The sequence below is a fragment of the Hemiscyllium ocellatum genome, chromosome 32 (genome assembly GCF_020745735.1).
Source record: "Hemiscyllium ocellatum isolate sHemOce1 chromosome 32, sHemOce1.pat.X.cur, whole genome shotgun sequence".
NCBI classification, from domain to species: domain Eukaryota; kingdom Metazoa; phylum Chordata; class Chondrichthyes; order Orectolobiformes; family Hemiscylliidae; genus Hemiscyllium; species Hemiscyllium ocellatum.
The window spans coordinates 30,578,621-30,605,729 of NC_083432.1; the positions used below are offsets into that span (position 1 = coordinate 30,578,621).

General features: G+C 40.1%; 1 protein-coding gene across 8 annotated transcripts in view; it reads left to right on the forward strand.

Moving 5' to 3' along the window:
* Nucleotides 1-27,109, forward strand: part of hdac5 (histone deacetylase 5) — a 376,118-nt gene that overhangs the window by 208,079 nt on the left and 140,930 nt on the right. For 7 of the 8 annotated variants that reach the window (XM_060848955.1, XM_060848956.1, XM_060848954.1 and 4 more), the window contains 2 exons: nt 24,145-24,389; nt 26,506-26,650. In XM_060848955.1, coding sequence (XP_060704938.1) covers nt 24,145-24,389; nt 26,506-26,650 — 390 coding nt within the window. Of the gene's footprint in view, nt 1-18,727; nt 18,752-24,144; nt 24,390-26,505; nt 26,651-27,109 lie in introns of those variants that run through there. The other variant, XM_060848959.1, reaches the window with a different exon arrangement.

A 27,109-nucleotide genomic window follows, 5' to 3' on the forward strand; every position in this document is an offset into this window, starting at 1 on the left:
CAATTAGTGTAGTGTTCATTACAATGGCATCCACTAGATACTTCCCATATAGTAGCTCCTAAATGTACACAAATGTAAATTAGAGACTCCACATTGATTTGCAAAGTATTCATCACTTCAGTGATTTGAAGTTTTTTCTGCGTTCTAATTAACTGGGTAATCCTTTATTCATAATTTCAAAACTGTTCTCTTTCTCCTTGCAGATTCTTCTCTGTATTGCAAGGCTAGTTTAGTTCAGTTTCTGGTCAATGGTAACCCACAAGATTTTGATGATGGATGACTCATTATCAGTGTTAACACCATTACATGTCAAGGGTGATGGTTAGATTCTTTCTAACTGGAGATGGTCATTGCCTAGTATTTGTGTAGTGTGAATGTTACATGTCACTTGTCAGTCCAAGCCTGGATGTTGTCCATTCTTGCGGCATTTACACACCTCTATTTCTGACCATGATGGAGGGAAGGTTATTATTGAAGCAGTTGAAGACAGTTGGGCCTGAGACACTATGCAGAGGAACTCCTGCGGAGATATCCTGGAACTAAGATGGCTGACCTCCAAAAACTGCAACCACAGGTATGAATCCAATCCCAGAGAGTTTCCCTCCTGATTCCAGTTAACTCCAGTTTTGCTAGGGCTCTTTGGTGCCACACTCAGTCAAATGTGTTCTTGATGTCACTCACCTCACCTCTGAATTTCCAACTCTTTTGTGCACATTTGAACCAAGGCTGTAATGAGGTCAGGAGCTGAGAGACCCTAGCAGAACCCAATCATTGAGCAAGTTATTACTGACCGGACGCTGTTCAATGCTACTGTTCATATTACTGATGAGTGAAAGTCACTCAATCTGGGTTGTAATTAACTGGGTTGGTTTGGCCTGCTTTTTATGCATAAGAGATATCTGGGCACATTGTCAGGTGTGTGGAACATAGTGTTTAGCTGTATGGCAAGCTCTGGAGCACAAGTCTTTAGTACTGATGCTGGTATGTTTTCACAGCCCATAGTTTAGACAGTATAAAGTGTCTCCATCTGTTTCTTGATACCATTTGGACTGAATGAATTGGCTGAAGACTGGCGTCTGATGCTGGGAACCTGTGGAGAAGTAATATCCACTGAACACTTCTGGCTGAAAATGGTTGCAAATTCTTCAACTTTATGTTTTGCACTGATGTGTTGGGCTTGCCCCCCATCATTGGGTATATTTGTGGAGCTTCCAACTTTAATTGACCACTGTAATTGACAGCTGGATTTGGCAGGACTACAGAGCTTTGAACTGATCTATTGATTGGCATGCGAGTAGTCCTGTTTTGTAGCTTCACTGAGGTGGTCACACCGCAAGCGAAGACTGAACAGATAGAAAGGGCATGAGTGACCATCAGACAGTGTAGAGAATGTAGTGATGATGGTGCAGAAGTCCTCTCTGGCCGTCCCCCTTTCTATCATTTATACTGTTTGGACATGGTTGGTGGGGAAATTGACTGTGCAGTGGAAAGTATTGGGAGTCAACTTCATGGCACAAAGGGTGGGACAGCTGCACAAGAGGGGAGGAAGAATCATGGCAAGGCTATAATGGAAGGGATTTCAGTTGTAGGGAGGCCAAACAGGCATTTGTGTAGTTGCAAAAGCGACTCATTGTCGGTATGCTGACTCCCTGATTCTATGGTCAGGGATGTCACAGAATGTCTGAAGGACAAGGGTAACAAAGATTATTGTACTTAATGGTTATTTAAGTATATTTGAGGCTGATAGAGGTTTTGAATCCAGTAATTAATCAAGGATCACAGAGAAAATCACAGGGATCATTTGGGAGGGGGAAGAGTTACCTGGATGCTTTGTTTTAGGAGGTAATCACACCAGGTAGATTAACTGAATTTGAATTACTTATTGATCAGAAACAACAGGGTGTGACTGTAAGTGAGGCTGGTAGGGGGATTCTAAGTTTAGGATTGGAGGAGCCTCAGCCCTTGACCTTGCCCTACAGGTATGAGATTTTTGCTCCCTGTATGGATGAGGAAAAGGACTGTGGACAGGATGAGCCAGCTGACCACAGTACCATGGTGCAGAAGGCCATTCAAGAGGGTGGGGGGCAGCAAAAAGGCAAGTACTGTAGTTGTTATGGGGATTCTATAATTGGGGGGCAGATAGTAACCTTTGTGAGCCGGATCGGGAGTCCCCCCGTGGTGTATTGCCTGCCTGGTGCCAGGGTGCAGGACATTTCCGACCAGTTTGAAAGGATATTGGAGTGGGTGGGAGAAGATCCAGTTGTTGTGGTCCACGTTGGTACTAACAGCATAGGCAAGGAGGCCCTGTTTGGGGAGTATCAAGCAGTAGAAAGGAAAGGTCCTCGAGGGTCATAATCTCCGGATTACTGCCCGAGCCACGTGCTAATTGGCATAGGGATAAGAAAATTAGGGAAGTAAACACGTGGCTAAGAGATTGGTATGGAAAAGAGGGATTCCATTTCATGGGACATTGGCATCAGGTTTGGAAACGGGGCAGTCTGTACCGATGGGGCGGTCTCCACCTAAGCCAATCTGGAACACTTGTTCTGGCGAAAATAATAAATAGGATTGTCACTAGGACTTTAAACTTGTGATTCGAGGGGAAGGAAAAGCAACAGGGAGTATGGAAGTCAAGTAGAAAGATAAGCGGCAGGTTAGCATGTGTGCAGGGTTTAAGTTAATGGCAGAATAGGAATGAAGCAAAAAGGAAGGATAACTTAGGACATATTATTAGAGATGTTGGAAATCATGAAGATAAGAAAATTAGTATTAAGGCGCTTTACCTGAATGGTCACAGTATTCATAGTAAAGTAGATGAATTAACAGCACAAATCGTTGTGAATGGTTATGATGTGGTAGGCATCACAGAGACTTGGTTGCAGGCAGTTCAAGACTAGCAGTTAAACATACAAATTAAATCTATGGCACTGAATGACATTGGATCAGATGATGTGGAATCTGTGTGTGTGGAGTAAAGGAACCACAAAGGCAAAAAAAAAATCATAATGAGAGTTACGTACAGACCTCCCAGCAGTGGTGAGGACCAGGGGCGTAAGATGTACCAGGAAATGGATAGATCATGTCAGAAGGCACGGTCACTGTGATCATGAGGGACTTCAATATGCAAATGGCCTGGGTGACTAATGTTATCGGTGGATCCAAAGAAAGGAAATTCATGGAATGCTTACAGGATGGCTTTTGGGACAGCTTGCGATGGAGCCCACAAGGTAGCAGGCTATTCTGGACGGTGCTATGTAATGGGCCAGACTTTTTATAAATTTCTTATAGTAAAGAAATAATTAGGAGGCAGTGATCATAATATGGTAGAGTTCAGTCTGCAGTTTGAAAGAGAGAAGGCAAAATCGGATGTAATTGTGTTACAGTTAAATAAAAGGTAATTACAGGGGCATGAGAGAGGAACTGATGAAAATCGACTGGAAGCAGAACCTAGTGAGGAAGACATTAGAGCAAAAATGGCAGAGTTTCTGGGTGTAGTTGAGGACACGGTACAGCGCTTCATCCCAAAGAAAAGAAAGATTATCGGGAAGATTAGATATGGCTGACAAAGGAAGTCCGGAAATGTATCAAAAAGGAAGAGAGAGTCTATAGAGTGGCCAAGAGCGCTGGGAAATCAGAAGACTACAAAAACAAACAGAGAGAAATAGGAAGGAGAGGATCAAATATGAAGTTAAATATCACACAACGCCAGGTTATAGTCCAACAGGTTTAATTGGAAGCACTAGCTTTTAGAGCATTGCTTGTTCATCAGGTGGTTCGGAGCAACACTTCGAAAGCTAGTGCTTCCAATTAAACCTGTTGGACTATAACCTGGTGTTGTTTGATTTTTAACTTTCTACACCCCAGTCTAACACCGGCATCACCAAAACAAATATGAAGATAAGGTAGCCAGTAATATTAGAAATGATGATAATAGATTCTTTCAATACATAAGAAACAGATGAGAAGCAAAAGTAGAAATTGGGCCGTTCCAAATTGATGCAGGAAAGCTAGTGCTGAGAGATAAGGAAATAGCTGGAGAATGTAATAAATACTTTGTGTCAGTCTTCTGAGTGGAAGACATGAGTAATATCCCAACAATTAAGGACAGTCAGGGGGCAGGGTTGAGTATGTTAGCCATAACAAAAGAGAAAGTGCTGGAAAAGCTAAAAGGTCTAAAAATTGATAAATCTCCTGGCCCCGATGGGCTACATCCTGGAGTTCTGAGGGAGGTGGCTGAGGAAATAGAAGAGGCATTGGTTGTGATCTTTCTAAAATCACTGGAGTCAGGGAAAGTCCCAGATTATTGGAAAATCGCTGTTGTAACCCCCTTGTTCAAGAAAAGATCAGAACAAAAGTTGGAAAATTTATAGGCCAATTAGCCAAACTTCAGTTGTAGGCAAAATTCTAGAATCCATCGTTAAGGATGAGACTTCTAAGTTCTTGGAAGTGCGGGGTTGGATTAGAAGGAGTCAGCATGGACTTAATAAAGAGAGGTTGTGCCCGACAAACCTGCTAGAATTAATTGAAAAGGTAACAGGTAGGTTAGACCAGGGAAATCAAGTGGATATTATCTATCTACACTTCCAAATGCCTTTGATAAGGTGCTTCATGGGAGGCTGCTGAGTAAGGTACGGGCCATGGTGTTCGAATTGAGCTACTGGCATGAATTGTGGATTGGCTGTCTGAAAGAAGGCAGAGACTTGGGATAAGGGGTTCTTTTTTGGAAAGGCAGCTGGTGACAAGTGGTGTCCCGCAGGGTTCAGTGTTAAGGCTGCAGCTGTCACTTTATATAGTAATCTGTATGAAAGGACTGGAGGCATTCTGGCGAAGTTCGTCAATGATATGAAATTAGGTGGATAGGCAGGTTGAACTGAGGAGATGGGGAGGCTGCAGAAAAATTTAGACACTTTAGGAGAGTGGTCCAGGAAATGGCTGATGAAATTCAAGGTGAGCAAATATAAGGTCTTGCACTTTGGAAGAAAGAATATAGGCATGGACTGTTTTCTAAATGGTGAAAAATTCATTAAGCCAAAGTGCAAAGGGATCTGGGAGTGCTAGTCCAAGATTCTGTAAAGGTTAACTTGCAGGTTGAGTCCTTGGTTAAGAAAGCAAATGTAATGTTGACATTTATCTCAAGAGGGTTGGAATATAAAAGCAGCAATGTGCTTCTGAGACTTTATAAAGCTCTAGTTCGGCCCCATTTAGAATACTGTGTCCAATTTTGGGCCCCACACCTCAGGAAGGACTTACTAGCATTGGAGCATGTCCAGCGGAGATTCACACGGATGATCCCTAGAATGGTAGGCCTAACATATGATGAATGGCTCAGGATCCTGGGATTGTATTCACTAGAGTTTAGAAGGTTGAGGGGAGATCTAACAGAGACTTACAAGGTAATGCATAACTTAGAAAGGATGGACGCTGGGAATTTGTTTCCATTAGCCGTTGAGACTAGGACCCATGGGCACATCCTTAGAGTTAGAGGGGGGGTCAATTAAAAACGGAAATGAGACATTTCATCAGCCAGAGAGTGGTGAGCCTGTGGAATTCATTGCCATGGAGCACAGTGGAAGCCGGGACATTAAATGTCTTCAAGGCAGAGATTGATAAATTCTTGATCTCGCAAGGAATTAAGGGCTACGGGGAGAGTGTGGGTAAGTGGAGTTGAAATGCCCATCTGCCATTATTAAATGGTGAAGTGGAGTTGATGGGCTGAATGGCTTTCCACTTCTAAGTCTTATGGTCTTAATGAAAAGGCTGGAAAGCAGAGTTGAGAGTTATCATATCAGCCATGAACTCATCGAATGTTGAATTAGCCTCAGTGGGCTGAATATCTTACATCTTATGGTTTTCTTATGACTTTAAAAATAGCTGACAATGATATTGAAACCTTGAGTTTGTCACACAACTCTGCAAGTGTCGCATTATGCTTCCTCAACTGCACACCCCAGCCTTTGTCAGTGTCCCTCTAAATTACACACTGCACAAAACCAGACAATTTACATGCATATTGTACATAGGTGAGACATTTTAATTTACTGTGCAAATAAATTTGAAAAGACTATGCTGTTGAGCAAACTGCCCTCCAAAAAAAAATTATTAGAATACGAGTTGATGTGATTTCCACCACATAGCAGTATAAAGTCAGCAGATACATGGGAATAATATCACCTTCAAGATTTCCTCAAAATTGCACATAGTACTCACTTGGACATACGTCCTCATTTCTTGAATATGAAGACCAAATCCTGGAAATCTTGCAACAGTGTATTGGGAATTCCTTCACCAATTGAACTGTAGCAGTTTGAAAAGCATTGTTACAATACTTTACTAGAGAGTAAATGCTTTTTTGCCAGAGATAACCTCATTCAGAGAATAAATTAAAAGAAAATAATTCAGTGGTACAAAAACAGGTCTGGCAGTATCTGTAGAAGAAAAACAGAGTTAATGTTTAGAGTCCGATAACTCTTCATCAGAACTTCTTCATTTTATTTCGTAATTATGGTGCTTGATTTGTTGGTCCAGTTTTATGCCATGTTTTGATTTGTAATCTGAGACTTTTATCGTGTTGACAGCAGATGATAGTGTGTGAAGATGATTACTAGAATGAAATGTGTTATGAAGATGTGAGTGTACTGTATCTTTGAGAGTTAAAAGCTAGCAGAACTACCTGAAAACATCAAGTGTTCTCAACAAGGTACAATATAACGTGGTCCAGCTACTGGGCAAGCTAGGGTAGCTGGTCACCTAGCGACACCAATAGATTTGAATTAGGCCAATCAGTTTAAATTATACCCCGAAAAATACCAGATTCCAATTAAGTTTGAATTTAGTATATTGACAATCTTAAAAGCCAGTAACACAATCCAATGCTTTGGGGGTAATAGACCAGGGAAAATTGAACAGTTGGGAGAACTGCTAATCCACCAGCATGCAGAGACTGGCCAAAAATAGCTCACTTAAAGGTACTTTTATCGATCTGTGACCTGTGAAGCTTAAACCCTAAGATGATGAAAAGAAGATACAGGAAGATCCAAATAGAAGGTTTGACAGCTGGCTGGTTTTGAAAACATGAACTTTTGATAAATCATCCCCCCCCCCCCCTCCGATTATCGAACTAGTATTGGAGAAAAGGAAGGTAAAAGATAGCTTAGAGGAAGGAGTTGTAAATAGTTGTTAGTTAATAATTCTATGTTTACTTTAAGAAATAAAGTTGTTACCTTTACTTACTAGTTCTTGGTGTCTCAAATTTTCACAGATTACTACATGGGATAAATCTTGTCTATGTTGGTGGGGTACATTGAGCAGGAGGGTTTACCCTGTGTGGTAACAAATGTCTGGGTACTTCATCATCTAAAGTCTTTGTAGTCACTGTTTGAAATATCTCTTTTGGTCTTTGTAAATGATTATTGTTGATAAATTGGGTTTTACCAAGAGTAACAGTAATGTTATTGATATTATGAAGTAAATTGACAGCAATGGAGCATATGCAGAGTTAAATTCAGATATCAATAACTTTCTGTCCAGTTTATCTGTTTTGTCTCTTCAATCTTTGCTTCTTAGGACCATACAAAGAGGCTCTGCCATAATTCAGACTAAGTTGCTTCCTGTTATCTGAGAGTTTGGAGGCACCACTGCAATTCAAGACAAACACTTATACACTAAGTTTCTGCCACTTGAGGATCTCCAGCTTAGAGCCGATGAGCTGGAGTCTGAGCCTCGAAGAGTGAAGGGGGAAAGTTATCTAGAAACTTTGTTCCAGGAGACAATCATACCCCAAGACTAGGGCTTCCAATTTGATCCATGGTCAGGGACAGCAGAACGTGACTGCACCTGAGGCAGGCAAAGTGATTGAGAAGATAGAAGTGGAGGAACCTTAGTCCATGCAGTAGTCTAAGATGTTTGAAGTTTTTGCAGCTTGTGAGGAAGAAGTGAAGATGCAAGGTGGATGAGTAAAGTGTCCATGGCACTGTCATATAGGAATCTATTCAAGTGGAGGGAACTGGTAGAAATGTAATGATAATAGGGGCAGTTTGGTCAGGGATTGGGCACAGCTTTCTGTAGCCAAGAGCAAAAGTCCAGAAGATTGTGTTGCCTGCCAGTGCTAATGTTTGAACGTCTGTTCTGGGTTAGAGAGGAACTTGTGACTTGTGGAGGACCCAGTTGTAATCAAGTAGAGGCCAACAACATAGGAAAAGACTAGGAAAGAGGTTATGCTTAAGAATTATGAGCAGCTAGAGGTTAAATGTAAGAATTAGAACCTCAAAGGTAATAATGCTAAATTATGACCTAAGCCATGAGCAAATTGGCTGGGGCTAAATATGATTGGATAGATAAATATGTGGCACAAAGACTGGTGTTGGAGAAATAGATTCTGATTCATGGCCCACAAGCACCAATGCTGAGGAAAGTTGGAGCTGTACAATTGAGAATGTCTCATCTGAAACAAAGTAGTAAGACTTTAGACTAAATAGTGAGGGCAAGTGGATCAAGTGTGATAAATTTAAGCAGTACTTTCCAAATCTTCTTCAGTTTGACCCCATTTTAAAGCCTCCAATTTTTTTGTGAACCTTGGAGAAAGGTTTGGGTTCACACTTTCTCCCCCACTATTTCCTCACTTCATCCACTTCTATTTCTATCCCCCAACCCACCCCCGCTTCATCCATAATTCCATCTTTTAGAAGTGGTGATTAAAATGCAGAGTTTCTCCACAACCACCCTCTAAAGAGTAGAAACATTGCAAATGAAGATTAATGTGTGAACATTAAAGGATAGAGATACAAACTTGTGTGCTAGCACACATGTCGAGAGGTTTTAGTGAAGTAATAAAACAGAACAAGTAGCTTAATGTCTGAATAAGAAATTGGGTAATGTCAACTCAAATACGAATAAATACGTATAACTATCACCCATCACTTTCAGGTGATGATCCTCCAGTAACTCATTTCTTCACTCAGTCACTGATTCTTCCAGTCTCTCACCCACTCAAGCTCTCTAGTTATTCCTAACGCACCCCTCCAGTTACTCGCTTTTCTGCCCACCCCTCCCATTACTCATTCACCCACGCACTTCCACATATTCAATTGCATATTGGGGACGAAAGACAATGGCTTCAGTCTTCCCAATGTAATTTCTTATCCACTACTGACTTTGGCTTAATCTTACGATTATTGATAATGTCTTCAGGACCATCATGTCATATTTGACTCAAGATGATCTTCCTGCCTAGTATTCATGCTATTGCCTAAGACTGGTTATTTTCACTTCCATCTCTTTGCTCAAAAACACAACTGATTCAGCTTATCTGCTGAGCTCTACATTCATGCCATTGTTAACATTTAGGTTGAATCTTTCAATGCACTCCTGATTTGCTTCTATATTCCACCCTCGATAAATTTAAAAGTCATTGATAACTCTGGTGTTTTGTCTCACATCAAGTTCTGTATCCCTGTATTCCCTGTGCTTGCTGACTTGTATGTTCCTTGCTAAACAATTGTTCAAATTTAAAATTCTCATCCTTGTTTTAAATTTCATTCATGGCTTTCCCTTCCATACCTCTGTCATTGTCTCCAGTCCCACACACTTCGAGATATGTGTTCCTTTAATTTGGGCTTCTTATGCATACCCAATTTTAATTGCTCCTCTATCGGTGACTGCACCAGCTGTCCAAGCAGTGGAACACTGTTTCTACATCTGTCTGCTTGGCTCCCTTGTATTCTTCCTTTGAGACATTCCTTAAAAACTACCATTTTTACCAATTTTTTGATCATCTGTCCAAATATCTCCTTAGGTGGGATGCTTTTCATGTTCCTGTGGAGTACCTTGGGTTGTTTCATTATGTCAGAGGCGCTAAAATATGTATATTGAAGGTTTTGAGATCAGAGATCCTTGGAGAGCATTAAAAGGTGACAGAGCAAGATGGTAAGAGAAATCATTGGTTTCAGTCTGTTGTTTTGAATGGATAGTGCAGGCCCACTCAATTGTGTAGTAATGGAGAGGCTTGGAGATAGTGTGACCAACTGTGTCCAAGACTGCAGAGACATGCAGAAAGATAGGGAGAATAGTTTGTCCTTGTAACAATCCCTTAGATAACACATGATTTTGATAAGAGCTCTTTTTATATTATGGTATTGAAATGCGTTAATATAAAGTTCTAGGACAGATGAGCATGCCTTTTGTGAAGCAATAGCACATTCACTTTTAGAAGTGAATGGGAGATTGAAAGTTTTTGTAGCTTGCACCAAATGAGGTGATGAAAGTAGATTTGAAGAACCGAAAAACATAAACTGAGAGAACCAGCTAATATGCTCTGACTGGTGGTTAGTGGTCAAGCTTGACTCCTGATTATGAATGCTTCACTATATGGAAGGTTTGTTGATGAGACCTGTTACTATAGACAAATAAAACAAAGATCTCCTTGCTGTCAAGAATCTGAAAACAAACACGAAAGACAAGTCTTATTTCATCCCATTGTAAACAATGCAGTATTTAAACTTTATTTCTGGTAATTGTAAAAACTTTGCGAAATGCCTGACACTTGTATGTTTTGACAATCTGCTCTAAAGCTTCTCTGTTTGGTTTATTGTACTTAAAACGTAAGATATTGTGGTTTTCCTTGCTTTCATGTGATAAAATAATTAGGCTGTTCAATTAGCCTAATTTACCCAAGTGCAGACAGTTAAAATCTCCAGCAGCAAAAGAACTGCGTGGGAGTCACCCACTCCAAAATATGAGTAGCAGCTGCATTGGGTAAATATACTTCATTTTAAGATAAATTATTGAACAGAAAGAGTCACCTGTCTCACTGTTGGCCTTCTGACGTCAGAATGCCAGCATAGTTGTCGTGGAATAGCCGGACTACAAACTTGAGCAGAGCTACCAATCGAAGCCAGACTGTTTGTGCTCGTGGATAGTAACCCTGATAAGATTTGACTGTAATGTTTATTAAGTTGTGGAATGAGTCAATCCAATGTACCCATCATCTGATGATGTAAGCACTATTTTTGTAGTGATAATCTGTCTCTATCAACAGCTGCTGCTGACTATAGTTTAAAAATAGTGTAGCTTTTTTAAAAGATTGCTTTGTGCTAAGGTAGATAATCTGTGTTATGGTAATAATCCTGCGATGAAAATTACATGTATTTGGAGCAATAATCCTTCCGTTTTCCATTGTTATACTGTATTTTCTTGGCCTTTCAAACATGCGCAACAGAATGCTCAAATAATCAGGTCATTTTGTGATGGTAAGACTCTTCTGAAGTAAAGGCAAGTGGAAAAAGGGATAGAGCAAAAGAAGCAAAGGGGAAGGTAGGGTAAAGGTGGAGGTGAATAAGTGAAAAGATGGCAATGAACAAAAGCTAAAGGAAGTTGTAAAAATGGGGCCTGGGAGGTGGCAAGGAGAGCAGAGCAGGGCAGGGCAGCAAACACAATGATGATGTCAATAGTACAAGGTGTGAGTCTATGTGCAGACGGAGTGCTGACTCCTTGTCCCAGGTGCATATTGATGTTAGTGGGATCATTTTCTTGTTCCAGAGCAGTGGCAGGAGATACAGTGACACCTCATTACCTTCTTCACCAACTCACCATCCCCCTCTCCTACTCTTTGGCACACGCTGTGAAACGGGAGCAGTGAGTGATCGAGAGGGTGGAAATTAGGGTTGGCAGTGAGCCAGCTAGAGAGCTAGTGATCAGAAAGGGGTAAGTAGTGGAACAATTTAGAAAGTGCAGCAGTGACATCAGCACTGCTCAGAACAGGTGCTGACCTATTGTTCCAGGAGTACATCGATGACATCAATGGCATCAACATCCTCTTCCAGTACACTGTGTAGGAGATAGCGTGGCAGTAAATATTTGCTGAGAAGAAATGATAATGTGATTAGGTAAGATCAGGAAATCAGAGATAAATTACTTGAGCCATGGAAGGGGTAGATTTCACAATGGGGATCAATTATACTTCTCATATTAATTTGCTCTTGGAACAGAGAAAAATATCCAGTAGTATAACATGCTAGAAAATGCTTATGGCTTTCATACTGTATTACTGGCTTCTCATAGCTTAATCATTTATATATTTTGAGATTTAACTTAATTTGATTTATATGCTCTTGTACATCCCTCTTGACAAGGTGTATGTTTTTAGCATTGATAATCTGTTATAAATAGTAAAAGGATATTGTCAGTTCTAAGTTGCCTTCCTAACACCAAACCATATTTCCAACCATGATCAAATGAAAAATGATCCACTTACTTCAGATGCCCTCTGTGCTGGAAGTTCCTGGACAGGAGCACCCTGTTATCCACCAGTTCAGGGTCTGACCAGTGGGAGAGGGGAGTCAGTTTAGGAATGTTTAGGCCAATGATTGGAATATAAGTTTGAAATAGTGGGAGAGATGGAAGTGTCAGAGCAGAGTTCAATTAGCTGTGAACAATGTCAGATCTAGTAAGTGGGAGCAATTGTTGGGTCTCGGGATGGATGGTTTTCAGTGGTGGGGAATCAGGAGATGGGTCTAGTTGGGTTGATTGGGGAGATGGGTCTTGAGGGATGGTAAGGGTTTTTAGGTTAAGGTATTTAATAGCTAGCCATGAATTAGAATAGGTTTTTAATTCTCTAACGTCTACTGAGTAACTATTACACTTAACTGGAGTTACAATGGTTTGAAGTTTCCAACTTTAGGGGACATTTTATGGTGGGTCCCAGAGACAAGGGAATTGCCTGTCAAAAATTTTAATTTCCTGGATTATTCCCATGGTGTCTGCTGCATTGGGCATTACACATTGTTCCGACATGAAACTCCAGCATGCGCTGCTCCAACCAATCTCTGGCCATGAGAATATCTGGACTACAGATGCACTTGAGCTATTCTGTTGTGGGGATGTTACCACAAGTTACTTTTAATTCAGTTATTTATTAAGAAGTCTTACAGACAATCAAACACTGAAACAATTATTTAAACTGACTGTAGCAAACAACTTGCACCTGCCTCATAACATCACATGCTTCCCAATACGCTCTGCACTTTGGCCAATTCTTATTCAAATATTCCTTAATTAAGTTCTCCCATTCAGGTTGATTGCCTGCCATGATTTCAAAGCAAAGTTTCACTACCAAATTCAATAATACAAAACTTTAAATAGTTCAATTAAATATGAAAAAGGTGTTGTTTTACTTTCCAAAGTCCTCATCCATCCACTTGAATCCTGATCATCACGTAGGAAAGCTGCCCTCCTAATACAGGCACAGACTGGATTTTGAGAATACAAAGCTAGTAGCTTGACATTGGAGCAACTTAAGGTCACTTCTTATCCAGGCCCACCAAGAGGATGCCAATTGTTGTAAGTCAGCATAAGTTAACTTGTAATTCAGCTACGTATTAAGAAGTAACATAGACAATCAAATGTTGAAATAATTATTTAAATGTTTTGAGTGTAGCAACCAAAATGAGATCCTCTCAAGGAAGCAACTTAAGGCTCACAACCCAATTTGGCTATTACCCAATCAATGTGTGGCTGTGAATGTATCTGGGGTTCAAACCTTATGTGGTGTTAGTCTCTGGAGTTCTGTTACTGAAGAATACTGAATTGAATTCTTATCGTACTGTCTATACTTCAACTGTATTGTGTGGCATTATCGATAATCCTTTAGATCTTTCATCCACAATATTGGAAGTCTGGAGCTACTTATCAGAAGTAACTTCCCTGTTTCTTGTCACATTTGGCATTGACTGTCTGTTTGAAGACACAATGTTCCTGCAATTAACTTCTTAAATTCTTCTATAGAGCAGTCATTGTCCTTGTGGCACAAGGCAGTCAGTTATCAAACACTTGTTGAAAAGTTTGTTTATGATTTCTTTTCCTAAGCATGGCTAATTGCTTTCAATTTTTGTATTACAGCCTGTCCTTGTCTCTTTTCAGATTATTCCAGACAGAGTTACTACTGATTCTTTTATCCACAAACAGTTATTAATGTTTTGAAGTTTATAATATCACAATTCCTTAACTGACAGTTGGAGACAGAGTGTGCCACTGAGAGAATAGTAGCTGTTTACAATGAATAATCTGTTGTGATTTGGATTCAGGGAATTTCATGAGGGTGTGGAAATTTTTGTAATATTGTGGTTAATAACTTTGGCCTGCCCTGCCCATGCTCAATCCCTGTGCTGGGCAGTTTGCCCCTAATGTAGCAGTGATGGTATGTTCTGGTCCAAGCACTTGTTCTCCTTTTAAAAATTACTAGATACTTGTTTTTGGCCATACAGACATAAATTATGTGTGTGTGTCTGCTACCTCTAGAATTCTGCTAGATTATCTTTCTACGAAAACATAACTGAGTGCTTTCACTCGATTATCATTGGCTCTTTCTTCTTGAGTTGACTGTTAGATGCTAACCAAAATTCATTAAGTTCGACATTTTGCACATCTTCCACCTCAATGTCAATATTATCTATTTGTAAATATAGTAGAATATTTGCCATTTTACTCAAATTCCGTAATTTGTTCAGCGTTTTTAGGGTAACCATGTTTTGGTCCAGGTTTATCACAGACCTTAAAATCATAACCCTATACTTTTGCTAGACATTACCATAGTCTCAGTGTTGTATTTGGCAATTTTTTTAAACACTAAATCATTTTCAATACTTTAAAATACATTTACAATTCAATAGTTGGATTCTAGAACAGTTTTTTTTCTGTTCATTCATGGAATGTATCATCGCTAGCTGCCCCAACATTTTTACCCATCTCTAGTTTTCCTTGAGAAGGTGGTGGTGAACTGCAGCCTTGTAGCTCTGCAATGCATTTGATATAGGAACTGATATCCTATACTGTTAGATGAGGGAGTTCCAGGATGAGGTGGGTGACTGAAAGAGACATTGCAAAGATGGGTGGAGGGTGAGAAGAGCAGAAGGTGCAGGACATTAAGTATTCAGCAAAATAGAGTTGATGGTGAGAAATATCCTACCTAAAGTAAAAGAAGAAAAGACAAGTAGAAGAAGCAGCAATATGAGCACATTAAAAAGAAATCAAGTACTTAACCAGCTATACTGGTTCTAATTTATTATCATTGTGGTTGTTTAAAATATCTTTGAATAATTGATCAAATTAAGTTTCTAAACTTCATGGTGTCAATGTTTATCTATTGGACAAAAACATTGTCAAATGATTAGTAATAATTCAAAAATGTGTTTATTAAAATTTATTGAACAACTTCCATGCAAAGTTGTAGTTTAACACTTAGCCTTGACTAATCTTATAAAGTCACAGAGATCTTCAGTACTAAAAGTCCCTTTGGCTCCATTCTAATATCGTTTTCCAGCTTTTGGCCCATAGCCTTGTATGCCTTGGCATTACTAATCCACATCTAAATACTTATTAACCGTTGTGAGATTTCTGCCTGTACCACTATTACAAGAATTGAGTGACAGGTTCATACAACCCTTCTGGGTGAAAAGGTTTTTCACTCAGTAGTCCTGTAAACCTTTGGGCCTTTCCCATAAATCTATGCTCCCGGGTTATTGATTCCTTCACCAAGGAAAGAAGTTCCCTCCTGTCTATCCCCTTCATAATTTTATGCATCTTGATTATATCTCCTTTCAATCTCCTCTGATCTAAGGCAAACAACCCGGGTTACCAACCTCTCTTCGTAATTGAAACTCTACAGCCCAGGCAACATCTTGATAAACATCCTGTGCAACCTGGTCTCCTTCCTATTGGAAAGATGTTGTGAAACTTGAAAGTGTTCAAAAAAGATTTACAAGGATGTTGCCAGGGTTGGAGGATTTGAGCTATTGGGAGAGGCTGAACAGGCTGGGGCTGTTTTCTCTGGAACTTCGGAGGCTGAAGGGTGATCTTATAGAGGTTTACAAAATTATGAGGGGCATGGATAAGGTAAATAGACAAGGTCTTTTCCATGGGTTCGGGGTGTCCAGAACTAAAGGGAAAGGTTTAGGGTGAGAGGGGAAAGATATAAAAGAGACTTAAGGGGCAACTTTATCACACACAGGGTGGTATGTGTATGGAATGAGTTGCTAGAGGAAGTGGTGGAGGCTAGTACAATTGCAACATTTAAGAGGCATTTGGATGGATATATGAATAGGAATGGTTTGGAGGGATATGGGCCAGGTGCTGGCAGGTGGGACTAGATTGAGTTGGGATATCTGGTCGGCATGGACGGGTTGGACTGAAGGGTCTGTTTCCATGCTGTACATCTCTATAACTCTATGATGCAATTAAGCAACATTTAGGATGCATAGGATGGGAAGAGAAACTGCAGGGGATGAGCACAATTGAAATGGGGAGCTTATTCAAGGACTACTGTGTGTCCTTGATAAGTATGTACTTGTCAGGCAGGGAGATGTGGTTGAGTGAGGGAGCCGTGGTTTATGAAAGAAGTTGAATCTCTTGTCAAGAGGAAGAAGGCTCATGTTAGGGTGAGATGTGAAGAGTCAATTAGGACACTTGAGTGTTATAGGTTAGCCAGGAAAGATCTAAAGAGAGAGCTTAGAAGAGCCAGGAGAAACGTGAGAAGTCATTGGCAGATAGGATCAAGGAAAGCCCTAAAGCTTTCTATAAATATATCAGGAAAAAAGAAAGACGAGAAAGATTAAGGCCAATCAAGGATAGTAATGGGAGGTTGTGCATGGAGGCAGAAGAGATAGGGGAAGCGCTAAATGAATATATTTCATCAGTATTCACACTGGAAAAAGACAGTGTTATGTCGAGGTGAATACAGAGATGTAGGCTATGAGACGAGTCGGGATTGAGGTTCATAAGGAGAAAGTGTTAGCAATTCTGGAAAGTGTGAAAATAGATAAGACTCCTGGGCCAGAAGGGATCACATCAAGATCCTTTGATCCTTGGTGCTAACCAGGCTACTACCGTTCATCTTATATGCTCTTACCTCGTTTACCTTGCCCAAGGGCATCACCTCAAACTTATCTGGATTGAATTCCATTTGCCACTGATCAGCCTGTCTGTAGCCTCCTCTAATCTAAGACCACCCTCATCACTGTTAATCACCCCAACAATATTTGGATCATCTACAAACATTCTAAGCACAGCTCCCATGTTTGTCTAAATCATTTATATCAATCACAAACAGCAGTGGCCCCAACACTGACTGCTGCTGGAATCCACTGGACTCAGCCTTCCAGTTAAAATAAAACTTCTTAATCAACACCCTCTGCTTCCTTCACTCAGGCAATTGTTGATCCAATTTCCCAAAGTTTCATTGGATGCTTTGGACTCTCATCTTTTCTATCAGTCTAATGCAGAACCTTAACAAAAGCCTTGCTGAAATCCAAGTAGACTACATCAAAAGCATTGCCGACAACTACACACCTAGTCACCACCTCACCAAATTCAATCCAGTTGGTCAGACCTGATCTGGATTGTTGTGCTGCCTGTAAAATATTTGAATCACCACCTCCAGAAGCATTCAGGTTTACTTTTCACCCCCAAAGAAACCTCTACTACTTCTTGACCAGGAAACTAACAAGTTAATTAGTTAATAGCAGAGAAGAAATTATAAATCAGAGACGACATATTCTATGCTGCAGGTGGATTGCTGTGCACAATAGGCAAGACAAGGATAAACTCCTTGCCTCCTAAATGTAAAACATAAGTAGAAATATTCTGCATCAGACATTTGCTGTATATATTTAGCTGTGCACTGTTGAGCAATTACTTTGTAACTTGCCCATGGGGTAGGGTAGGTCTTATTTGACTCTGATACTTTGTACTTTTCCATTTTTTAAAAAACTTTTAAAAATGCTGAAGGCCCTTGTATGATGAAAAGATGCCCAGTAAACCGTTTTTGTTCTGATGGAGAAATTTCCTACTAACATAACCCAGTGTGGTAATCAGGTTTTTCTTTCATGCCTGATGGATTATGTTTGAAAACAACTGGAAAAAGCTTACCAACACTGCTGCAGGTTATGCATTATGCATTAATTATGCATTAGCTTGTTCTGCTCCTGGTGCAAACTTTACATACTGACAACATTTATTGGATCTCTGTGCACATTGCTCAAGTTTTCCAAATCTGTGTTTTGAAAATTAACACATATACCTGAATTTTTCATAGGTGCTGCTCATGGGTAAGGTTCCCCACTGGAAGTTGAAAAGTTACCTCTAAAATACATTCTTTTCCATCTGCACATGACCATGTTAGCACTGTCACTTTAATACGCTTAATAAAATGCAAAAAATGCTTAGTATTTGTTTATATCAGATTCAGAATAGTAGGATATTGAAAGAGGAAGGTGAGATGTCACCTCACAAGGACCCAGGATGTAGTTCAACCGTAAAGGCAAGGTGTAATATGGGCTGGATTCTTTATCTGTACTGAGTTGATTCAGCTAGGGTGATAGTGAAAGTGCTTTAGTTTTTCTGTGAACTTCTAATTGGCAAGGAGAAAATTGGCTGGGTTCCTTGTTCATGATCACTAACATTAGAAGTGAGATTAAAGAGTTGTCAGGTGCGCACAGCATTCAGGTCAACACTAATGCTCTTCTTTGTCTTTCCATCAAGTAGTTTTTTGGTACTCACTGTTCAGATTCACACCTGAAAAAGAACTTGGGTCAGTTAGCGATTCCTTACTTCAGAAAATGGAAGAAATTGAGGAAAACTTTGAATGCACAGTACAGTTCAATCTTCTTTGGAACATTCCATATTCTGATGTACTAGAAGTATAGAAGAACTGAAGTTCCTCCAGTCTTTCTTCATATGTCAGTCCTACCATCCCAGGAATCATCTGGTGAGCTTTTGCTGGACTGCCTCAATAACAAGAATGTCCTTCCTCAGACTAGGAGACCAAAACTGCACACAGTGCTCAAGGTGTGGCCTCACCAAGGCCCTCTATGCTGGAGCAAGACATCTCTACTCCTGTAATCAAATCCTCTTGCTATGAAGGCCAGTGTGCCATTAGCTTTCCTCACCACCTGCATACCATCCTTCAGCAATTGTTCTACCATGTCACCCAGGTCTCATTGCACCTCACCTTTTCCTAAACTGCCAGCGTTCAGATAATCTGCCTTCCTGTTTTTGTTGTCATAGTGGATAACCTCATATTTATCCACATTATATTGCATTTGCCAAGTATTTCCCCATTCAGCCAGCCTGTCCAGGTCACCCTGCAGCTGCTTCACATCCTCCTCATAGCATACTCTGCCACTCAGCTTACTGTCATCTGCAACTTTGGAAATATTGAACTCATTTCCTCCCTCAAATTGTTAATGTGTATTGTGAACAGCTGGGGACCCAGCCAGAATCCTGTGGTACCCCACTCGCCACTGCCTGTCACTCTGAAAACGACCCATGTATTCCAATTCTCTGCTTCCTGTCTGCTAACCAGTTCTCTATCCACTTCAATACATTACCCCTGGTACCATGAGCTTTAATTTTGCTTACTAGACATGTGTGGAATTTGTCAAAAGCTGTTGAAAGTCCAGATACACAACATCCACTGATTCACTCTTCTCCACTCTACTGGTCATAACCTCAAAAAAATTCCAGAAAATTTGTCAAGTATGCTTTCCCAGTAGTGAATCCTTGCTGACTTGGACCAATCCTGACACCACTTTCCAAACAGTTAATTATTCTATCCTTAATAATTGACTCTAGTATTTTCCCCACCAGTGATGTCAGGCTAATCGGCATATAATTACCTGTTTTCTCATTTCACACTTTTTTTTTAAAAGTGTAGTTACATTAGCTACCCTCCAGTCCATGGGAACTTTTCCAGAGTCTGTAGAAAGAAGGAAAGTGATCCCCAGTGCATCCACTACTTCTAGGGCCACTTCCTTACATACTCTGAGATACAGAACATCAGGCCTTGGATACTTATTGGGTTTTAATCCCATCAATTTTCCCAATACCATTTCCTGACTAATGAGGATTTCCTTCAGTTCCTCCTTCGTGCTTGACCCTCTGACTCTATCATTTCTGGAAGGCTGTTTGTGCCCTCCTTAGTGAAGAAAGATCAAAAATATTTGTTCAACTGCCATTAATAATTCACCTGATTCCAACTGTAAGGGACCTTAGAGTTTTTTTTCACCAGTTTTTGTTTCCTCTCCACTTACCTGTAGAGGTTTATGCAGCCAGTTTTTGTTTTCTGCAAGCTTCCTCTCTCATTCTATTTTCCCCTTCCAAATTAAACCCTTCATCCTCCTCTGTCAAATTTTAAATTTCTCCCAGTCCTCAGGTTTGCTGCTTTTGCCAATTTATATGCCTCCTCTTTGACTTTAACACTATCCCTGATTTCCCTTGTTAGCTATGATTGGGCCACCTCCTGATTACTCTTTCACCAGACAACAATGTACAATTGTTGAAGTTCATCCATGTGATCTGTCTGCGTTGCCTATCCACTGCCAACCCTTTAAGTATCTTGGCTAGCTTATCATACATAGCCAGTGTATATCTCATACCATCAAAGTTTGCTTTCTTTAAGTTCAGGACCATGGTCTCAGATTTAGCTCTGTCACTCTCCATCTTAATGAAGAATTCTACCACATTACGGTCACACTTCCTAAAAATAATCTCTCACCACAAGGTTGCTAATTAATCCCCTCTCATTACACAGTATCCAGTCTAAGATGGCCTGTTCTATAGTTGGTTCCTTGACTTACTGGTCAAGGAAACTATCCCTCATACATGGCAGGAAATCTTCCTCCATCGTAGTGCTACCAGTTTGGTTAGTCCAATCAATATGCAGATTGAAGTCACCCATAGTAACTGCTGTACCCTTACTGCATGCATCCTAGTTTCCTGTTTGATATCATCCCCAATCTCACAACTAATGTTTGGCGGTCTTACACAACTTCCACTAACGTTCTTTTTCCATTGATGTTCTGCAGATTCACCCATACAGATTCCGCATTGTCCAGGTTAATGTCTTTCCTTACTATTGTATTAATTTCCTCCTTAACAAGCAACACTACCCCAACTCTCTTTCCTTTCAGTCTATCTTTCTTTAAAAAACTGAATATCCCTGGATGTTGAGTTCCCATCCTTGGTCACCCTGGAGTCAGATCTCCGTGATTGCAATTACATCATATCCATTAATAACTGTCTGTGCAGTTACCTCATGCACCTCATTACAAATCTTCCTCGCATTGAGACACTGAGTCTTCAGGCTTTTTCTTTTACACATTTATTGCCCTTTTAGCATTATCATGTTTTGTTACCTTTTTTGATTTTTGTCTTTGATTTCTCTGCCTTCCACTTTCACATTTCTCCTGAGTGCCTTTTGTTTCTACCCTCACTTTACTTCACTCCAACTTCCTGTATTGGTTCCTATCCCCCTGCCATATTGGTTCAAATGCTCCTCATTAGCAGTAGCAAGCTCTCTCCCGAGGACATTGGTTCCATTCCTGCTCAGGTGCAAACCATCTGATTTGTACTGGCCCTAACTCCCCCAGAACCAGTTCCAAAGTCCAAGGAATTTGAATCCCTCCCTCTTGCACCATTCCTCAAGCCATGTATTTATCTTAGCTATCCTGCTGTTCCAACTCTGACTAGGACATGGCACTGGCAACAATTCTGCGATTACTACCTTTGAAATCCTACATTTCAGTTTAATTCCTAACTCCTTACATTAAGCTTGTAAGGCCTCATCCCATTTTTTTTTAACTTATATCATTGGTGCCTAATTGCACCATGACATCTAGCTGTTCACCCTCCCCCTCCTGGATGTCCTCCAGCCCACTCTTAAGACTTCCTTGACCCTTGCACCAGGGAGGCAACATACCACCCTCAACTCTAGTTTGCAACTGCAAAAACATCTATTTATTCCCTTTACAATTGAATCTCCCTCCCTATAGCTCTGCCACTCTTTTTCCTGCCATTCTGTGCTAAAGAGCCAGCCATGCTGCCATTACCTTAGCTGCTGCCACCTTCCCCTGGCGAACCATCTCCCCCAACAGTATTCTAAATGTATTTTGGAGGAGCTGACCACAGGGGACTCCTGCACAATCTTCTGGCTCTTCCTCACTCTGGTCATCACCCATTCTCTATCTTTCTCAGTTTTTATCTACGCTGTGTCCAATTTACAGAATGTGCTACCCATGATTCCCTAAGCCTTGTGGATGCTCCACCCATAGCTCCAGAGCTGTCAAGCGGTCAGGTAGGAGCTGCAGCTCAACACACTTCCTGCATGTGAAGGAGTCAGGGACATTGGAAGGGACCTTGAATTCCCACATCACATGGAAGAAGATGACACAGGTCTGGAGTCTCCTGCCATGACTTAACCCTTAATTTAACTTAACAACAGCAGCAAAGCAAAAAGAAGAGAAAAGAACTGTTTACCAGTCACTTACCTGCTGGCTGTGACATCACTGTTCAGTTTCCTTCTACTTCTCCTTTGCCCTCGTATCAGCAGTTCACTCCTCTTCTGACTGCCTTACTACACAGATGATAGCCTTCCCCCCCCGAAGCCCAGTATTCACCAAGGCCTATACTGAAACCTCCAGCAGGATATCAATCTCAAAGCAGCCCTTCTCAAGATGGCAATTCTAAAAATGGCTGCCCCGCAATAGCTTGCCTCTTATTGGCTCTTGGGCTGTTGCTGGTGACGGAGCCAACTCCACCTAGAATCCTCCTCAGTCTCTTCTCAGCAGCGCCCTCCATTGGATGCACTTTCACTGTTTGCTAACTTAGAACATAGAAACATTGTTTTTGGTCTATTATATTTTTGTTGTCATTAATAGTCTGAGCTATTTCCCATCTTACTTCCATCTCGCCCTATTATTTCCTTCCATTCCATTCTCTTTCCTGTGCTTAATGTGCTTCTACTTGAATGCATCTAAGCTGTTTGTCTCAACTACTCCATGTGACAGAGAGTTCCATATTTCCACCAGTCTGAGCAGTGATTTGTACTGAATTCTGAGTTATTAGTGACTATTTTATATTTACTCACACTAGTTATGGATCGAAACACAAGGAGATTCATCTTCTCTATCTATCCTGTTGAATCTCTCCATAATTTTGTAGAGTTGCATCAGGCAGTGACACTGTTGTCTTTCCAAGGGAAGGAACCTGTACACAGAGTCTTAAAGATGTACAGCACCGAAACAGACCCTTCAGTTCAACTTGCATGAAGAAGTTGCTGCTTAGGTCCCTTTTAAACTTTTTTTTCTCTCACCTTAAACATATGCCCCCTCGGTCTGGACACCCCCACCACCCCAAGGAAAAGACTTTGTCTATTTATCTTATCCATGACCCTCATGACTTTATAAACCTCTATAAGGTCACCCCTCAGCCTCTGATTCTCCAGGAAAAACTGCCCCTGCCTATATGCATGATCCATCTCCCTGATTACTGGAATCTTTATGTTGTGGTATCATTCTAATTTTTGTTTTTGCACTTTTGATGTTCTTTTTGGAACCTAGAGAACAGAACTGCACACATTTCCTGATTGAAATAAATTAACTTGTACACCAATGCTTTTCACCAAAGCAGTGGAAAAAGCTCTAGCTTTTCTTTGAATGGTATGGGATCTTTCCCCTGACAGAGCAAAATAATGTTCAGTTTTAATCTTTCTCTATGTGCCTTAATTATGAAAAATGCTATTTTTGTTTCTTCAGAGAATTTACCTATAACAAGTAGTGTTTTCTCAATCGTTACAAATAAAACATATTTTCTCCAACAAAACATGTGAGTGCTCACAGGAGATCGATTAATAATATATTGAAGGATTTGTGCTCAGCATGCAATTCCTAGAGATTACATTCTCATCATTGCATTTTCACTGCCTTGATACTTGAGGGATATGGGCCAAGTACTGGCAAGTGGGACGAGATTGATTCAGGATATCGGGTTGGCATGGACGCGTTGGACTGAAGGGTCTGTTTCTGTGTTGTACATCTCTATGACTCTATAACTGTAACTCACAGCAGATGCTGCAATCTAAGTCTGATATTTCATTCACATGCATCCGTGATGCATTCATACCATTTGTCTAGTCCATCCAATGAGATGGATTTCATCAATCTCTAACAATACTTGGATTGTTTTCTTTTACAAATTGTCACAATTGACATCTGACTCTAAAATCATTATTCAAGTTCACTGTATGCAGAATCTTTTTAAAAGAGGCTGTCTATGAAGCTTTCTGTGGTAAAAACGTGCTTTGTTATGTTGTTTTTCATACAGCTGTTGAAGTTAAATCTTCCCTGCCTGTGACTATGCAGACTGCTACTCCAGTTGACCTGCGGACAGACCCCAGAATCCCAATCCCAACTGTGGACCCCCTTCTTCGTGAGCAGCAGCTACAACATGAACTGCTGATGCTGAAGCAGCAGCAACAGATCCAGAAACAACTATTATTTGCTGAGTTCCAGAAACAGCATGAACACCTGACAAGGCAGCATGAGGTTCAGATTCAGGAACACCTAAAGGTACTCCCCATGATCTCAGTTTAGTTTGCGCTCTCTTCTGAAATTAATATCACATAGCACTCGCTGTTTAACTCCAGCTTTATCTATAACAATCACTATTACGTATGACTATTGGATGTAATTTACCAGATTAACAAATAAAAACACAGGCAGGGCAGCTCTGTATTGTATTCCCATATCACTCCTGACTAGTCTAATGTGAATGATTTGAATTCAGACTGATGAAAAGTTAGTATAAAATCTTGTAAACTAATGCTTATTGCTAAACTATTTATTTAATTAATACACTTTCTTTTATCTTGCTTATTCTTGGATATAATTTATTTCATTATTCTTCATCTCACTATTTGTGACAAATTGTCATTTTTTTCTCAATGTTGTTAGAGTCATAGAGATGTGCAGCACCTAAACAGACCCTATGGTCCAACTCGCACATGCTGACCAGATATCTGAAATTAAGTCCAATTTGCCAGCACTTGGCCCATATCCCTCTAAACCCTTCCTATTCATGTACCCATCCAGATGCCTTTTAAGTGTTGTAATTGCACCAGCCTCCACCACTTCCTTTGGCAGCTCACTCCATACATTCCATTCCTTTTAAATCGTTCCCATCTCATCCTAAACCTATGCCTTCTAGTTCTGAACTCCTCCAGCCCAGGGAAAAGACTTTGTCTATTTACCCTATCCATGCCCCTCATGATATTATAAACCTCTATAAGATCACCCCTCTGTGTCCGACACACCAGGGAAAATAGCCCCAGCCTATTCAGCCTCTCCCTAGAACTCAAATCCTCCAACGCAGGCAGCATGTTTGTAAATATTTTCTGAACCTTTTCAAGTTTTACAACAGCCTTCCTGCAGCAGGGGACCAGAATTGCATGCAGTATTTCAAAAGTATCCTAACCAATGTCCTGTACAGCTGCAACATGACCTCCCACCTCTTACCCTCAATGCTCTGACCCATAAAGGAAAGCATACTAAACACCTTTTTCACTATCCTATCTACCTGCAATTTCACTTTCAAGGAACTATGAACTTGCACAGCAAGGTCTCTTTGTTCAGCAACGCTTCCCAGGACCTTACCTTTAAGTACAAAGTCCTGTTGAAAATCACATCCTAAAATTTCTTGAATTGTGTTTGCTTCACAGATTTAAGTATGTAATTCATAGTAACAGAAAAAGCTAATTCTGCAAGAACATAATTATTGCATTCTTAAATGTGTAATTATATTTGAATAATTTGAATAGTAAGACAAGCTACAATTTACAAAAGAACAATTTTAATCATGCAGCACCTTCCTCCCACTCCATTGTGAGTGATGAAATTTATTTTATGGTCGCCAATTTTTTATTTTTTTTAATCCCACTATTATAATTTACCCTATTTATTTTCTACTCCATTCCCTGTACCACTCCAAACTTCGGTAATATCAGTATGATTTTAAAAAGCACATTCTTGCGGGTTTCAGAAGTTAGAGATCCAAGATGCAGTGCTTTGATAGCAATGCTTTGATCTCCCCATTTATTAACTAGAAAGCTTATTCTGCAATATAAAACAAAAGCATTTTGTTTGTTCTTCACTTAAAAATTTGGTAAACTGAGTGGCTAATATTTTAATTGGGCATAAATCCAAGTGAAAACTTTTGAGTATAGACTGTTGCCAGTTTAAACTCCTGAATTAATTCTTCTGACAGTAGTAAATTCAATGTAGATTTTTTCAAACTCCACCTGAAGATAGCCATGTAACACATTCCTTAAAAGCAGAGGTACTAAAAAATGTGAGCAGTGACAGAACAGAGAGTCTATATTGTTGGTTGTGCCCAAAGGCATAAATTTAATATTTTAATGTTTAATCTAGTTAGCAAAGATTACAATGTTACATCTTCCACAGCACAGCTATTTCTTGGCAGCAACTGAGTTTCTGAGCACAATATTTCAGCAATTGAACTAATGATATACAATTCCACGTGAATGAGTTTTAAAATAATTGATAGTGCAATTGCTGGGTTATTGACACTTACACATAATAGATTAATTAATGATAATCAATAATACATTAAATTCAGAAAGTAGTATATGCTTCCTGTTTACCTGGCCCACTATGTCATTTGTGCAAGCAACAACAGGAGATCCTAGCAGTGAAGCGTCAGCAAGAATTGGAACAACAACGCAAACTTGAACAGCAACGACATGAAGAGTTGGAAAAACAGAGACTGGAACAACAATTGCTTATGCTTCGAAACAAAGAGAAAGGCAAGGAAAGTAAGGAAGCTATATGTGAATGTGAGCTTTTGCTAAATCAAAAGCTGCCCCCCTACTTGAGCTCTTGCAGTTCTAAGAGTATGGGGTGGAAAATCTCTGAAAGGACCTAGCTGATGTGCCAAGACAGTTTACTTCTGGGACAGGTATTTCAGTTACACGGACGTGGCGGTCTGGGAAATGCATTGCAGCTGATTTGAAGCTAATTAAACCCTAAAGTATTTCACAATGTACCACATCAAAAAGGAAATACTGTATTATCTCAGAAAACAAACCTCAAAATGCACCCAAATATCTAATGAATTTAAAGTAAATATATATTGCAATGGCACTTTGCTTTACCCAAAAAAAATATTTTTCCTTCCTTTCTTTAGTTCCTTAATGTGATATTTTCAGCTGGTGGGAGTGAGACAAATACATTGATTTTGGTAATTGAACAATATCCCTTTTAATTTGTGGAGT